At 42.1% G+C, this 16,313-nt stretch overlaps 1 protein-coding gene across 5 annotated transcripts in view; it reads right to left on the reverse strand.

Moving 5' to 3' along the window:
• Positions 1 to 16,313, reverse strand: part of LOC309856425 (transmembrane 9 superfamily member 2-like) — a 100,593-nt gene that overhangs the window by 21,159 nt on the left and 63,121 nt on the right. For all 5 annotated transcript variants that reach the window (XR_014307200.1, XM_082717619.1, XM_082717621.1 and 2 more), the window contains exons 8-12: positions 13,078 to 13,157; positions 9,459 to 9,564; positions 8,416 to 8,548; positions 6,285 to 6,404; positions 6,027 to 6,084 (exon numbers count right to left, since the gene is read on the reverse strand). Coding sequence is in view for 4 of the 5 variants with exons in the window: in XM_082717619.1 (XP_082573745.1) it covers positions 6,027 to 6,084; positions 6,285 to 6,404; positions 8,416 to 8,548; positions 9,459 to 9,564; positions 13,078 to 13,157 (497 nt within the window). In the remaining variant the exon portion in view is untranslated. The remainder of the gene's footprint in view (positions 1 to 6,026; positions 6,085 to 6,284; positions 6,405 to 8,415; positions 8,549 to 9,458; positions 9,565 to 13,077; positions 13,158 to 16,313) is intronic.

The following is a 16,313-nucleotide window of genomic DNA, read 5'->3' on the forward strand; positions in this document are numbered from 1 at the left end:
GATCGTAAGTGCTAGAATTCAGGCTTGCTTCTTTCTAATTGTAAAGTTTGGGTACATGCCCATCGAAGTAGGCTACCTTTTCCTTTTCCTACCTGCCACTTTTGGGGTTACATGAAAGAAAAGTATATGGTTGAAGAATCTTACTTTCTTCAATTTCTTTTTTTTAAAGATTTTATTTATTTATTTGACAGAGATCACAAGTAGGCGGAGAGGCAGGCAGAGAGAGATGGGGAAGCAGGCTCCCTGCCGAGCAGAGAGCCCGATGCGGGGCTTGATCCCAGAACCTGAGATCATGATCTGAGCTGAAGGCAGAGGCTTTAACCCACTGAGCCACCCAGGCACCCCATTTCTTCAATTTCTTTTAGGGAATGTCTATGTTCATTAGCCTGAATGCTTCTCCTTTTAAGTTAAAGCCATTTTTATGGTGCCCATTTAAGGCGCCATATGAGCTATTCGCGCACTGATCCATTACGAGGCACTGAACTTCTCTCTCAACCTACTACAGTCTAAGAAATGAGAACACCAGTACCTTACGATTATCTCTCATATACCTAAGAGAGCCCTCGAACCACTTGAGGGAAATATGTCCTTTGTATCACGCCTGGTTTATTACTTTAAAATTGCATTCAGTTCTACCAACAGAACAAGGAAACCAAATCTGTTTTGCATTTTTAAATTATTCATTTGATTCGATCATACAGTAGATATTTACTGAACACTTACTCCATATAAGGCACTTGGTTACATGCTGTGAAAGATACAGAAATGATTAAGACATAGTAATCACCCTGGTGAGTTTTAGAATGCACAATGAGATAAGGCATATCACAAAAGTCCAATCTAAGGAACACTGTGACAAGTGTTATAATAATGATAGTAGACGCGATATAATTCCAGAACATGGAAGTGGTAGCATTTCAGCAGGGACATAAAAAAAGAACAGGAGGGGCACCTGGGTAGCTCAGTGGGTTAAGCCTCTGCCTTCGGCTCGGATCATGATCCCAGGGTCCTGGGATCGAGCCCCGCATCGGGCTCTCTGCTTGGGGGGGAGCCTGCTTCCTCCTCTCTCTCTCTGCCTGCCTCTCTGCCTACTTGTGATCTCTCTCTGTCAAATAAATAAATAAAAATCTTAAAAAAAAAAAAGAGGGGCACCTGGGTGGCTCAGTGGGTTGAAGCCTCTGCCTTTGGCTCCGGTCTTGGTCCCGGGGTCCTGGGATCGAGCCCCGCATGGGGCTCTCTGCTCTGTGAGGAGCCTGCTTCCTCCCCTCTTTCTCTGCCTGCCTCACTGCCTACTTGTGATCTCTCTCTCTCTGTCAAATAAATAAGTAAAATCTTAAAAAAAAAAAAAAAACAGGAATCTGGCATTGGAGGATTGGAAAGAAGTGATTAGAAAAAAAGGGAACAGCATGAGCAAAGGCATGATGGCAAAAGTCAAGAGTAGCTAACAACCACAGCTACCATTTGTTGAGCACTCAGTATCTGCTAGGCACTCTTTCAAATCTGTCACACATCATCCCATTTAATCCTCACAGCAACCCTGAGGTAGATAACACCACGATCTGCATACTCCAGAGGAGGAAAGCCAGGATTAGAGAGGTAAAACCACTTGCCCAACAGCCCATGATTAGCAAATATATTAGTTGAAGCTCTTTTTCGTCCAATTTAAAAGACTATAGCATAATGCGATCATTATAAATCCGTGTTGACGAGCATGCACAGTATTAAGATGTCATCTGTCTGGCAATAACAGCACAAGGAAGGAAGGAGGGAAAGGCGCTACATAGGAGCAAATTTTCCGTATAATACTGAAATTAAATTAATCCAAACCAGACTGGTGTAAATTGAGGCATTAATTGTAATCTGTAAGGTAACCACTAAGAAAATCATTCAAAAAAATAGTAAGAAATGACAAGGGAATAAAAATAGTAGAAAAATATCTATTTAACCCAACAGAAGGCCAAGATTTCAAAGAGAGGCCCAAACCCCTATGTTCATTCAGCAATATTCACAACGTGCGCAGGGCCTGGTAACTTGAAGGAGGCAGAACTGAAAAATGAACTGCTGTGTGTGTGTTGAGTGTAGGGTTGGTGTACAAGGGAGAGTGCCTGCGGGTGTGCGTGCACGTGCTCGGGTATGTGCGTGTATGTGCGTCTGTGTCTGTGTATCTGACTCTAAAGTGTGTGCTTTTAGCTTCTATCAGTACCTCTCCCCTTTAATATACAGTTATGAGTTGTTGTTATTGTTGTTTATAATGAAATTATTTAAAAATTATCTAAAAATTAAAATAAAAATTACTTTAAAATAATGAAATGATTTATTTAAATAATGAAATTATTTTAAAATTTTTCTAAAAGGTGGGGCACCTAAGTGTGTCAGTCAGTTAAGCATCTCTTTTTTTTTAATTTTAAGATTTTATTTATTTGACAGAGAGACAGCGAGAGAGGGAACACAAGCAGGGGGAGTGTGAGAGGGAGAAGCAGGCTCCCCACTGAGCCGGGAGCCCGAAGCCGGGCTCGATCCCAAGACTCTGGGATCATGACCTGAGCCAAAGGCAGACACTTAACAACTGAGCCACCCAGGCGCCTCAAACATCTGAGTCTTGATATCAACTCAGGTCTTGATCTTAGGGCATGGAGCCTACTCAAAATCATAATAATAATAAAAGTAACAAAATAAAAATAGAAATAGGTAACAAATGCATACCGTATACGATGCAAAACTTTTTAAAAAAAGAGTGAAAAGTAAATCTGATATAAATAGTCTCCTTCACACTCCTGCCCCCAGCCATCCAAAAACCCACCCAGGACACAACCACCATTATTTAAATTTGTTTTTCAATTTTCAAATTTTTTGTTTTATTTTTACAAAACTATAGCTTCATATGCATCGTGCCATAATCCACATAAACCTGAGCCCCATGATTATGGATTTCTGCTCAAATTGTTGAATTTTTCTGTGTAAGAAATCCATCTCTTCAAAATGTTTTAGATCCCAATTTGCTCCCATAGAAAACATGATGAAAACAGCTCATGGTGTGTTGCAAATGCTAATGCCTTTCAGACATTAATTGTTTAATTTGGCTAATCAAGCTTAGTGATACAGTATATTCTAATTCTTTTACATCTATTTCAATGATGTAACTTCTTTTTGCAGTAAGATGGGACATCTGTGTGATGAAAAATGGGCCATTATTATTCATCATGAGCCACGAAGCCAGAGATTTAGGGGCAATTTGTATTTATTTCCTCTATAGTGCCTAGCATAATGCCTTAAATATAATAAAAACAAAAACAAAACAAAACCAAAAAGACCACAGTAAGTATGTTGAATGAGTAACTAAATAATGCAGAGAACAGTGAATGGCTTATTGACTGGCTCTCGCGTGTAATATCCCTTGTATTACAATCCAGTATAATGACTTCTGCACAATGGCACTTCGTCGCCAAATTTATTCAGTTTTGGATTCATTTGAGGCTCAAACTGGAAGCAACAGATATCTGAAGTATTGTCAAGGACATTGCTTTCTTACAGAAATGTAATAAAGCATTCACCTCAGAAAAGACCACCCATTCTTGTTCCCTTGAAAAGAGTTATAGGAAAAGCAGATGGCTCTATTCAAGGTGGGGGAGGGGAGCGGAGGGCATTGTCTGTATTTTAAACCAGTTTAAAATTCTGAGGTTCCCGTATTTGATGTGCAAACTTGGAACATTCAAGCCTTTCAATGATCTAATCTTTTTCCCTGGAGTTTGAGAGAAACCAGCCACATGGAGAAGAATGATTATGGAGCTACAGAACCCATCACTGTATTGCATGACTTATTGTGGGACGCGCAGTCACAGACCATTATTGAAGCATTTGCTCTCACTTTGTCACTATTCAGAATGTAACGTAACTGAATTCACTATGTGTAACTTTCACTATTGGACCTCTTCTGCTATTGAGACATCCTCTTAGCATCACGGATGTGAACTTCGTAACAAGTAGAAATTAACGTACCACGTGACAATTAAGATATAATCCACTACTTTCTCCTTAAAAAAAAAAAAAAAAAGCTATCCTTCCTAACAGATCAAGGAAAGAATATTAGAAATGAAACGTGCTGTGGACTGCATTGTGTTCCCCCTCCATTCATTTGTTGAAACCCTAATCCATAATGTAATGGTATTTGGAGGTGAGGCCTTTGGGAGGTGATGAAGCTTAGATGAGGTCACGACAGGAGGGCCCTCACGATGAGATAGGTGCCTTTAGGAGAAGAGACACCAGAGTTCACCGTCTCTGCCTGCCATGTGAGGAAACACTGAGAAGGTGGTCGTCTACAAGCCAGAAGACAGCCCTCACCAGGACCCGACCCTGTTGGTGCCCTGATCTCTGACATGCCTGCCTCCAGAACTGTGAGAAATCAAATTTCTATTGTCTAAGCACCCCCCAACCCCTGTCTATGGTATTTTGTTATGGTAGCCCAGACTAAGTAAGGAAATGAAATGCAGGAAATAAAAGGAAAGGAATGAAAGGAAATAAAAGTGCCGGGCACCCGGGGGTCTGGCTTAGCCAGTGAAGTGTCTGCCTTCAGCTCAGGCCATAATCCCAGGGTCCTGAGATTGAGTCCCGGGTGGGGTTCTCTGCTCATCGGGGAGTATGCTTCTCCCCACTCTTCCCACTCATTCTCTCTCTCTCTCAAATAAATAAATAAAATATTTTTTCTTTTTTTTTTAAGATTTTATTTATTTAGGGGCGCCTGGGTGGCTCAGTGGTTTGGGCTGCTGCCTTTGGCTCGGGTCATGATCTCAGGGTCCTGGGATCGAGCCCCGCATCGGGCTCCCTGCTCCGCAGGAAGCCTGCTTCCCTCTCTCTCTCTCTCTGCCTGCCTCTCTGCCTACTTGTGATCTCCGTCTTTCAAATAAATAAATAAAATCTTTAAAAAAAAAAAAAAAAAGATTTTATTTATTTATTTGACAGAGAGAAATCACAAGTACACTGAGAGGCAGGCAGAGAGAGAGAGAAGGAAGCAGGCTCCCTGCTGAGCAGAGAGCCCGATGCGGGACTTGATTCCAGGACCCTGAGATCATGACCTGAGCTGAAGGCAGCGGCCTAACCCACTGAGCCACCCAGGCACCCCAATAAAATATTTTTTAAAAAAGAATTCAACAGGGTGCCTGGGTGGCTCAGTGGGTTAAGCCGCTGCCTTCAGCTCAGGTCATGATCTCAGGGTCCTGGGATCGAGTCCCACCCACATCGGGCTCTCTGCTCAGCAGGGAGCCTGCTTCCTCCTCTCTCTCTGCCTGTCTCTCTACTTGTGATCTCTGTCTGTCAAATAAATAAATAAAATCTTTAAAAAAAATTCAACAAAATGTGAAAGAAAGAAAGAGAGGGAGGGAGGAAGGAAGGAAGGGAGAAAAAAAGAAAGAAAAAAAAAAAAAAGGAAGGAAGAAAGAAACCCAAGTGGGTCAGCACTTCATCAGCGAGGTTCTGTGGGAAGAGCCCTGGACAGGATGCCGGGAGGACTTTCAGCCTGGGCTCTGTCACTAACTTCGCATGTGACTTCAAACACCTGCTCCCCAGCTTGCCCGCCAGTCTCCCGTCTCTATAATCAGGGGGCGGAGGGAGCTACTAGCACCCACCCCGAGCAGCCACGCCTACTCCCCCTGGGACAAGGACCCTACCTGGGAGCGGCAGTCACTACTGATACCGCAAGAACCAGGTGAGACAGGAAGAAAGGATCAGGGAAGCCCATGACAGGTGGTATGGAACACGAGCTATATAACGAGATGCGCGTTTAGGAACTCCGCATCCAGACCAAATCTCAAACTCGAACACAGCGGCACCAAAGCCGTCCCTCTGTCCTAGAGGGTACGATGTACAAAAAGATGAAAGGAATGCAGATACCACAAAGAGAATGCCGGCGCTACAGAGAGCACAGGGGTCTCTCATCTCCTGTCTCCTCATTACCGCGTACAGTGATTTTTTTCCAAGATGGAATCCAAGAAAGAGTATAATTGTGTAGAGAAAAAAGAACAAGCAATACTAACCCAGGACATAAGAGTGCCGTCAGCAGAAAATTTGTCTTCCAGTTAACACCTTTAAGTGCTGAGGAAGGAAAAGACAGAAATAGTTACTGTAGCAACTTATTTAGCCCAATTACAGCTACTTTATACCCAGGGCCCAATTACATTTTGGTAGGCCGGTTAAAATGCCCCATGCAATGTTTAAATGTTTTCTTTTACGGCCTCTTAATTTCTACATTTAACACACCAACTAACCAGAATGATAACAGTTGCGATGCTTACTTTTATACATTCTGGCGGACACGTATCCGGCAGGGGTTCCCAGGAGGACCCATAACACGACGGCACAGGTCATTAAGGCCCCTCGATTGGCAGGGGACAGAAAACCAAAGCAGGCTAGAACTAAAGGTACAAAAAAGAAATATCAAAGCAGTGACGGTAACAGTCTCAGAGCCACACAAGATTTTGTAATAAATTTAAGATCTGCTCATTAAGACCCATTATGTGTAACAGCACACAAGGAAATTCTGTGGTGTGAGTACTTAAATGACAGTGGGAACGACTGTTATTTACTTTGCTTTTTTTCTGAACAAAAAGGTGTGGTTTCTCAATACCGGGCAAATGAAGTCCGTTTCCAAGTGGGGTCTAGTCTTTAATCTCACTGTTGAAATCAAAATTAAACAAACTAACCCCCCGTTCCCTACTCCGGGATCACAACCTAAACGACAAATAATTTTTCCACACAAAAATTTCCTTCTACTTCCTTTTATTCAAGGTGAGGGATAAAAAAAACAAAAATCAAAGTGAGACTTAGTCTCAAGAAAATACAACCTTAGGAGCTGAATTTTGAAATTATCACTGACATGTGAAACACCTAATAAGCCTTTTTTTTCCTTTTTAACAGCAGCTTTGTTTATAAAAATCACCACTCTGGCTATCAAAAACTGACAAGCTCCATATTCACTTTATAAATGAAGGCAGCCAGGGTTTGTCGGCTGTTGTAAGACTACTCAAGAAGCCGTTGCGTTTATACATTTAAAGACCAGTGCCTAGGCTTCCCGTAGCATTTCAAAATGCTAGTCGTTAGGGGCGCCTGGGTGGCTCAGTGGGTTAAGCCTTTGCCTTCAGCTCGGGTCCTGGTCTCAGGGTCCTGGGATCGAGCCTCGCATCGGGCTCTCTGCTCAGCAGGGAGCCTGCTTCCCCCTCTTTCTCTGCCTGCCTCTCTGCCTACTTGTGATCTTTCTGTCAAATAAATAAATAAAATCTTTAAAAAAAAATTTCCTTCTACTTCCTTTTATTCAAGGTGAGGGATAAAAAAAACATATAAATAAATAAATAAAATCTTTAAAAAAAAATCAAAGTGAGACTTAGTCTCAAGAAAATACAACCTTAGGAGCTGAATTTTGAAATTATCACTGACATGTGAAACACCTAATAAGCCTTTTTTTTTTCCTTTTTAACAGCAGCTTTGTTTATAAAAATCACCACTCTGGCTATCAAAAACTGACAAGCTCCATATTCACTTTATAAATGAAGGCAGCCAGGGTTTGTCGGCTGTTGTAAGACTACTCAAGAAGCCGTTGCGTTTATACATTTAAAGACCAGTGCCTAGGCTTCCCGTAGCATTTCAAAATGCTAGTCGTTAGGGGCGCCTGGGTGGCTCAGTGGGTTAAGCCTTTGCCTTCAGCTCGGGTCCTGGTCTCAGGGTCCTGGGATCGAGCCCCGCATCAGGCTCTGCTCAGCAGGGAGCCTGTTCCCCCCCCCCTCTGCCTGCCTCTCTGCCCACTTGTGATCTCTGTCAAATAAACAAATAAAATCTTTAAAAAAATGCTAGTCATTAATTATGAATTCTCTTAGTCCATGTTAAATATGCTTCTGCCCACATACTGATTTTCTTTCTTTCTTTCTTTCTTTGTTTCTTTGTTTCTTTCTTTCTTTCTTTTTAATTTGAGAGAGAGAATGAAGGGGAAAGAGAACATGAGAAGGGGGGAGGATCAGAGGGAGAAGCAGACTCTCCTCTGAGCAGAGAGCCCGACGCAGGACTCAACCCCAGGATTCCAGGATCATGACCTGAGCCAAAGGCAGTCGCCCAACTAACTGAGCCACCGAAGCCTCCAATACATGCTGATTTTCAAGAAAGCATTTATTTCTCAAAGCAAGGCATATGGGTATTAGATAGTACAATAAATTATTCAGAACTGAAGAAAGCCACGAAAGGTCCTTGACATAGGAACTATTCAGAGTCCTATCCTTAATTTGCAAAGATGGAAATGTAAGTACTATAAAACACACATTTTCATAAAACATAAGGGTATCTTCAAAATCCTTTTGTGCACGTGGATCAAAATTTGACATACGTCAGCAGTTGACTAAGAATGTTTAAGGTGACACCAACTGATCTGAGTCTACTCACATAAGGTAATAAACGTCATAATCAAAACTTGTGTTCCTTGCCCCAGGAAAGCTGACAGCAGCATTCTGTTCCTTGGAGGTCTGAATACATCCCCATGAACCAGCTTCCAACCGAAGTCCTCCTGGATGCCTTCCTGCATGTGAGAAAGTCTTTGGTAAATGCACACTATAACCGAAAGTTACCGAAAATCTGAAATTTACATGAAAATGAATTTTCCTCTAAAGACAGATTAATGTTGGGGCACCTGGGTGGCTCAGTGAGTTCAAGCCTCTGCCTTCGGCTCGGGTCATGATCCCAGGGTCCTGGGATCGAGCCCTGCATTGGTCTCTCTGCTCAGCAGGGAGCCTGCTTCCCTTCCTCTCTCTCTGTCTGCCTCTCTGCCTACTTGTGATCTCTGTCAAATAAATAAAATCTTTTAAAAAAAGACAGATTAATGGAAACCAGTAGCTCATTTTGGATACAATGAGGTCTCTGTAAGGTTAGTGATCCTGCCATACAAGTAAATTGCTCCCTTACTTTAAGGTTTGCACTGGGCAGGAAACGGGGTGTTCACCTTATAAGGGCACACACCTGGCTTCATTTCATGAAGAAAGCAAAATCATTTAACACACAAAAGGAACTGAACCAATTTTATAGACATTGAAAATTCACCATACGCAAATGATGATAAGAGTTAAAACAGCATAAATGAGATGAAAATTAAATTTAACCTAAATGATAGCATTTTGCAATGTTTGGTACATTTATTTCTTGCTCCAAATTTATGAAAACCTTAAATAATAATATTCTGCAAGTTCAGAAACATACCAAAAGGAATGGAACCAGAGTTGATAACAAATATTTCTCTAATTAGCTTACTTGTGCTTTTTAAAAATCTATACAACTCCATAATTTCTGATTTGGTCTAATAGGCAAAATGACTAGACATCGAAAATGTGCTGTATTCAAGGTATTATATACTCTAAGTACAAATATAACATTGACTACTGGGCAGCGTAGGCATTTAGATATGTGCTGAATCAAATATGTGCATTTTTACTTACAGAATTTGTCTGATTATATCTGATAATATCTCTATGGAGGGTTCTTAATAGAATCATAGCCACCATCCCAGACAAGAAGAGAGCAATAACGAAGGAATTCATAATACTAGAAAATTTAAGGAAGAACAAGAGAGAAGTTAGATCTCAAGGTCCTTAAACAGTGAAGAGAAAATGTGTGTACGTATAAAAGAAAGACATGCAAATTATCGTTACAGTGATCAGCTTTCCAAGGTTAAACTTAGATCAAATGCTGAATGCATCAATATATAAACAAACTTAAAGCTCTACCATAAAAAGGCATTATAAATAAAGCAATAGAAGCAACACTATTCTTCAGGTGATTTTAGAATTTTTTTAAGAGTACATTCCCAGGGGCGCCTGGGTAGCTCAGTGGGTTAAGCCTCTGCTTTCAGCTCAGGTCATGATCCCCGGGTCCTGGGATCAAGCCCCACATCGGGCTCTCTGCTCAGTGGGGAGCCTGCTTCCCCCTCCCCCTCTGCCTGCCTCTCTGCCTACTTGTGATCTCTGTCTGTCAAATAAATAAGTAAAATCTTTAAAAAGAAAAAGAGTACATTCCCAAAAAGAAGCAAGGAGAAGTAAATAAGATCAATAACAGAAACTCAGTTCCAGAGCATGGAACTGAGAACGAAAGTTCAGGAATCAAGGTTGAACTAATGGCAGACCGACTTCTTCGCTGATAAACCAAGGTTGTAGTCTTTTTGTCATTCTGTGAGCTTCAGGGTAATGACCCCACGGACGACTGACCTGCCAGCTCTTACTGTTACTAAAACTACAACTTGAAAATTATCCCCAAATCACAACCAGTACGTCTGCCATCCCACCACCCAGCCAAACCAGACACATCAACAGATTCCACCAGAATCTATGAAAAGACCAGCACTGTTTTAGAAAGATGCCAATAAGGTGATGGATGTCTACGACTGTCTGAGAGGGATGGGCAACACAGGTGAAGGGGAGCGGGAGGGCAGGCTTCCAGTCATGCAATGAGTAAGTCACAGGGAAGGAAGGCGCAGCCTAGGGAATGTCCCGAATGGTATCGAAACGGCCCTGTATGGGGACAGATTGTATAGGGAGCATGGCAGAACGTGTAGACTTGTCCAGTCACGATGTCTTACACCTGAAACTCAGATAACATTGTGTGTCAACTAGAATTTTGGATATAAATAAATAAGCAAGCCAGCCAGCCAGCCCTGGGGATGAAAGGTACATCACAAGGAATATAGTCAATAATATTGTAATAACTGTATGTGGTGACAGATGGTAAGGACACTTATCACGGTAAGCATTTCGCAATGTACACGATTGTCAAATTGCCATGTTGTACACCTGAAACTAATAATATCGTCCGGCAGCTATACTTCAATTAAAAAGTTTTAAAAGATGAGTGACTTCTAAAATGTCTGTTAAATGTTGTAAGTAAATTAGCTCATGACAGAAACTGAAGTACATTCCCTCATTATGCTACAAAGATCACTACTATTAGAGATTAGCCCCCACAGTGTATCCGATTGCTTTTACAATCCCTTTGGAGAAACCATTCACCTAAATTTTATCTGAAGAGACTTCTCGGGGTGTAAGAAAATGGAACCTGGACATTTGCCCAAAGAAAAGACTCAGTGGAAAAGCTATGATATGATCATAATAATGAAGATGAAAAGGAGGAGGGAGAGTGGGAAGAGAAGGAGGAACAAATCTAGAAAAACAGGAGTGGGGGATGCTGTTCTCACTTTAAGATTTATTTATTTAGAGAGAGAGAGAGAGAGAATGCAAGCAGGGGGTAGGGGCAGAGGGAGAAGGAGAGAGAGAATCTCCAGCAGACCCCACTGAGCATGGAGCCCAATGTGGGGCTCGATCTCACCACCCTGAGATCATGACTTGAGCTGAAACCAAGAGTCACTTACCAGCCACACCACCCAGGTGCCCCGCTATTGTCACTTCAAAGGCAATGTCAATATTAGGAAAATCATCACCTCAAAAGACCATACTCAGAATCACACCTTTCCTCACTTTCATTTTGACTTTGATAGTCTTCTTCCACCCCAAACTGAGCTAACACCCTACCCCTCCCTCAGGACTTTGCCACAGTCGTGCCCGATCATCAAGTTCTCAGCTGGTGTATCCCTCTGTCTCAGGTTGAAATTCTAACTCTGTGGCTTGGCCCTGTGGAAGATTCCTAAGGAATCAAGCACTTTCCCCAGAATCCCCTAGAACGTGGTAAGCTTCATGGGAGCGGAAGTCTGCGTGCCTCACTCACACTGTCTCAGAGCCCAGCAGAGTACCCGGCTGCCTAAGAGAGACGAGGAAGAACTCCAGTGGAATGAGTGAGCTCACTTTTCCTCACACAGTCCTCTCCACTATCTGCCCTGCCGATAATTAAATAATAAATAATAAAGCTGCTCCTTCCCTTCGGCAGAAACATTCGTGTATTTAAGACACATCTTCCTTTCTTACTTTTTCTCTGTGTATGCGCAGAGGTGGGAGATAGGAAGGTGTGGAGAAACTAGCCAAACGTCACTCTGGTAACAAAACGTCACTCTGGTAACAAAATAATTTTAAAAAATAGGGCTGCCTGAGTGGCTCGGTTGGTTAAGCAACTGACTCTTATTTCAACTCAGGTCATGATCTCAGGGTTGTGGGATCGAGCCCAGCATCGGGCTCTGCGCAGGGCATGGAGCTTCTTTGGGACTCTCTTTCCCTCTGCTCCCTCACCCTTAAAAAAATAATGTATCAAAAAATATATACATAGGGGCACCTGGGTGGCTCAGCGGGTTAAAGCCTCTGCCTTCAGCTCAGGTCATGATCCCGGGGTCCTGGGATCAAGCCCCGCATTGGGCTCTCTGCTCAGCGGGGAGCCTGCTTCCTCCTCTCTCTCTGCCTGCCTCTCTGCCTTCTTGTGAGCTCTATCAAATAAATAAATAAATATTTAAAAATATATATATATTTAAAAATATATATATATACATATGGATGTATACGGGCGCTGGGTGGCTCAGTCAGTTAAGCCTCTGACTCTCGATCTGGTCTCAGGCCATGATCTTGGGGTCCTGGGTCTGAGCCCTGCATCAGGCCCCATGCTCAGTGGGGAGTCTGCCTGACATTCTCTCTCTCCCTCTCGCTTTGCCCCTCCCCTTGCTCTTGCTCTCTAAAATAAAATCTTAGGGGCGCCTGGGTGGCTCAGTGGGTTAAGCCGCTGCCTTCGGCTCAGGTCATGATCTCAGGGTCCTGGGATCGAGTCCCGCATCGGGCTCTCTGCTCAGCGGGGAGCCTGCTTCCCTCTCTCTCTCTCTGCCTGCCTCTCTGTCTACTTGTGATTTCTCTCTGTCAAATAAATACATAAAATCTTTAAAAATAAATAAATAAAATAAAATCTTATATATATATATATATATATATATATATGATACAAATAAATACTTACATCTCCCTCCCTTAAACTATGTATTCTTTGTGTCATAAACTACTTACATAGGGGCACCTGGCTGGCTCAGTTGGAGCAGCGTGAGATTTGATCTCAGGGTCATGAGTTCAAGCCCCACATTGGGAGTAGAGATTACCAAAAATGAATTAATTAATTAAAAAATAAAAATAAAGTACTTACCTAAACCACTGAATGTCGGTATGAGGCACGGACTCCAAAATATAATCCCATCTAGATGCCCACCTGATACTTCTGTTTTCCTAAAAAACAAAAATATATAATTACATGACCGAACTGTCACTGACCTTTTTCCTGGTTATAATCCTAAAACAGGCAGAAAGTTATTCTGCATGTAGTTTCTCTATTTCTTTATTACTAAATTCGTGGAATAATGCGATGTAACCTGGCATTTTTATCTTTTATTAACTGATACTCCTCTTCATTTCGGGAAGAGACTAGGAAGAAAGTAATCTTAGCTCGCCGCTATTCCCCAGAAGCCGCAACCTTTTTTAAAAAAACAGACTATCTAAGGTCTCCTGGATGGCTCAGTTGATTATGGGTCTGCCTTCACCTCAGGTCATGATCTCAGGATTCTGGGATCGAGTCCTGAGTTGTGCTTCCCACTCAGCAGGGAGTCTGCTTGTCCCTCTGCCCCTCCCCCTACTTGAGCACGTTCTCTCTCTCTCAAATAAATAAAAATTAAACAAAAATAAAACAGACTATTCATTAACTTAAAGTCATCTGTACATTCAATGTGGGGCTCGAACTCACAACCCCGAGATCTAGAGTCCCACGCTCTTCCGACTGAGCCAGCCAGGCATCCCTACATTTTTATACCTTGAGTATTTTGAGATGTAATGGCAACAAGTTTATAAAAAGATGTTTTGTTTTCAAATATTGTAATTTTCAACACTGAATAAACCACAAGAAAATACAATTACCAATCAAGCTGTTTCTGCTGATGTGTGATCAAACTCAAACTGTCAGTAGCTTTCTTACAAAATATCCCCAGTAGATGAAGATCTTAACTAGTAACCCCAATAAATGCTTACACCATTAATACAGAGTAATCACCCCTCAAATCAATAACATGCTCTCAGCAGAAGGAAAATGCTGGTACAAATTGATCAAGTAATGTCTGAAATGACTTATTTAATATTGGGTGTTTGTAAGACAAAATCAGAGAGGGACAGAAACCATAAAAGACTCAACTCTAGGAAACAAACTGAGGGTTCATGGAGGGGAGAGGGGTGCGGGAATGGGGTAACCAGGCGACGGGCATTAAGGAGGACACGGGATATAATGAGCCCTGGGGGTTCTAGAAGACTGATGAATCACTGACCTCTACCTCTGAAACTAGTAGTACATTATATGTTATTTACTTGAATTTAAGTTAAAAAAATAAAATAAAATATGGGTGCCTGGGTGGCTCAGTTGTTAAGCGGCTGCCTTCAGCTCAGGTCATGATTCCAGGGTCCGGGGATCAAGCCCCACATCCAGCTCCTTGCTGGATGGGAAGCCTGCTTCTTCCTCTCCCACTCCCCCTGCTTGTGTTCCCACTTTCTATCTCTGTCCAATAAATATTAATTAATTAATTAATTAAAACCTTTTTTTTTTTAAAGATTTTATTTTATTTATTTGTCATAGAGAGAGAAGCGAGAGCAAGCACAGGCAGACAGAGTGGCAGGCAGAGGCAGAGGGAGAAGCAGGCTCCCTGCCAAGCAAGGAGCCCGATGTGGGACTCGATCCCATGACGCCGGGATCATGACCCGAGCCGAAGGCAGCCGCCCAACCAACTGAGCCACCCAGGCGTCCCTAAATAAAACCTTTAAAATAAATAAAATAAAAGTGGGTTTTTGTTAGGTGTTTTTTCTGAAGTTTAGAGTTGGGAGTATGGAGAAACTCAATGTGCATTGCTTTTTTTTTTTTTTCCACAAGTAGGCTCCAAGCCCAACATGGGGCTTGAACTCAACCTTGAGATCAAGAAATGATACTCGGAGCGCCTGGGTGGCTCAGTGGGTTAAAGCCTCTGCCTTTGGCTTGGGTCGTGATCCCAGAGTCCTGGGATGGAGCCCCAAATCGGGCTCTCTGCTCGGCGGGGAGCCTGCTTCCCGCCCCCCCCGCCTGCCTCTCTGCCTACTTGTGATCTATCTCTCTCTCTCTCTCTCTCTCTCTGTCAAATAAATAAATAAATAAATATATTAAAAAAAAAAAAAAAAAACAAGGGGCACCTAGCTTGTTTAGTTGGTAGAACATGCATGTGACTCCTGATCTCAGGGTTGTGAGTTCAAGCCCCAAACTGGGTGTGGAGCCTACTTAAAAAAATAAAAATTTTTAAAAATCCAAATGATAGATTTTAATTGGGGTTTGATTCAGCAGTGGATTTTAGTTAAAAGCTGATGAGCAAACAGCTACTGATCCCCAAACTGTGTCGACAAATGTTTCAAGTAGTCATCATACATACATCACAAAGCCATCGTACATCTAAAAATGTTTTCCATCCAACATGGTTTTAATTGATTCCCATTGCTTACAGGGATAAGCCTTAGACATTTAAGTTTTGCACTCAGGGGTATGGAACTTTTTCCACACTGTCAATGACTAAAAGAAATGTTACTGTATATTTACAAAAAGGGCAGCATCAGCTCAATCAGTTTAAAAAATAAAAATTTACTATGAGAACTGTTAAGAATCTTCCCTTTTAGGTCCATAGCCAAAGGACATTCGAATACTGCATTTCTGCAATGACTCTGCAGAAGCATTTCTTGGAAAATTGCTTACAAAGGATATATTTTAGAAAAAAGAAATGGCCATGGAAGTTTAAGCCTTATTCACAATGCATAACAGCTGTATTAAATTCTCTGAGTAGGCGCGCCTGGGTGGCTCAGTGGGTTAAAGCCTCTGCCTTCAGCTCAGGTGATGATCCCAGGGTCCTGGGATCGAACCCCGAATCGGGTTCTCTGCTCAGCAGGGAGCCTGCTTCCTCCTTCTCTCTCTCTGCCTGCCTCTCAGCCTACTTGTAATCTCTGCCTGTCAAATAAATAAATAAAATCTTAAAAAAAATTCTCTGAGTAAAGAAAGAAACGTTCCAAAAAAATAAAAAAAAGCTGATGACCAGAAGATCGTGATTAACCAGTGACAAGGCAGGTTTACATCACATGCGACCTAATGTGCGACATCACTTCTGCCATGTAATCTCTGCCTAGAATGTGGCCTGAGCCTGTTCATAAAGAACCATCAGACATTAATGATCATCCTGCAGGTTGCCAAGTCCTGACTCTATAAAAATTTCAAGGATGTGGAAGACAGAGAAAGAACCAATCTGGATTGGAGATCACAAACTAAACAACACACACTCCTGGATAGGATCTCAAACCACAAAGGGAAAAAGTGACTTTTTTGGCCAACTGGTGACA

This window comes from Mustela nivalis (assembly GCF_964662115.1).
Source record: "Mustela nivalis genome assembly, chromosome: X".
NCBI classification, from domain to species: Eukaryota; Metazoa; Chordata; class Mammalia; order Carnivora; family Mustelidae; genus Mustela; species Mustela nivalis.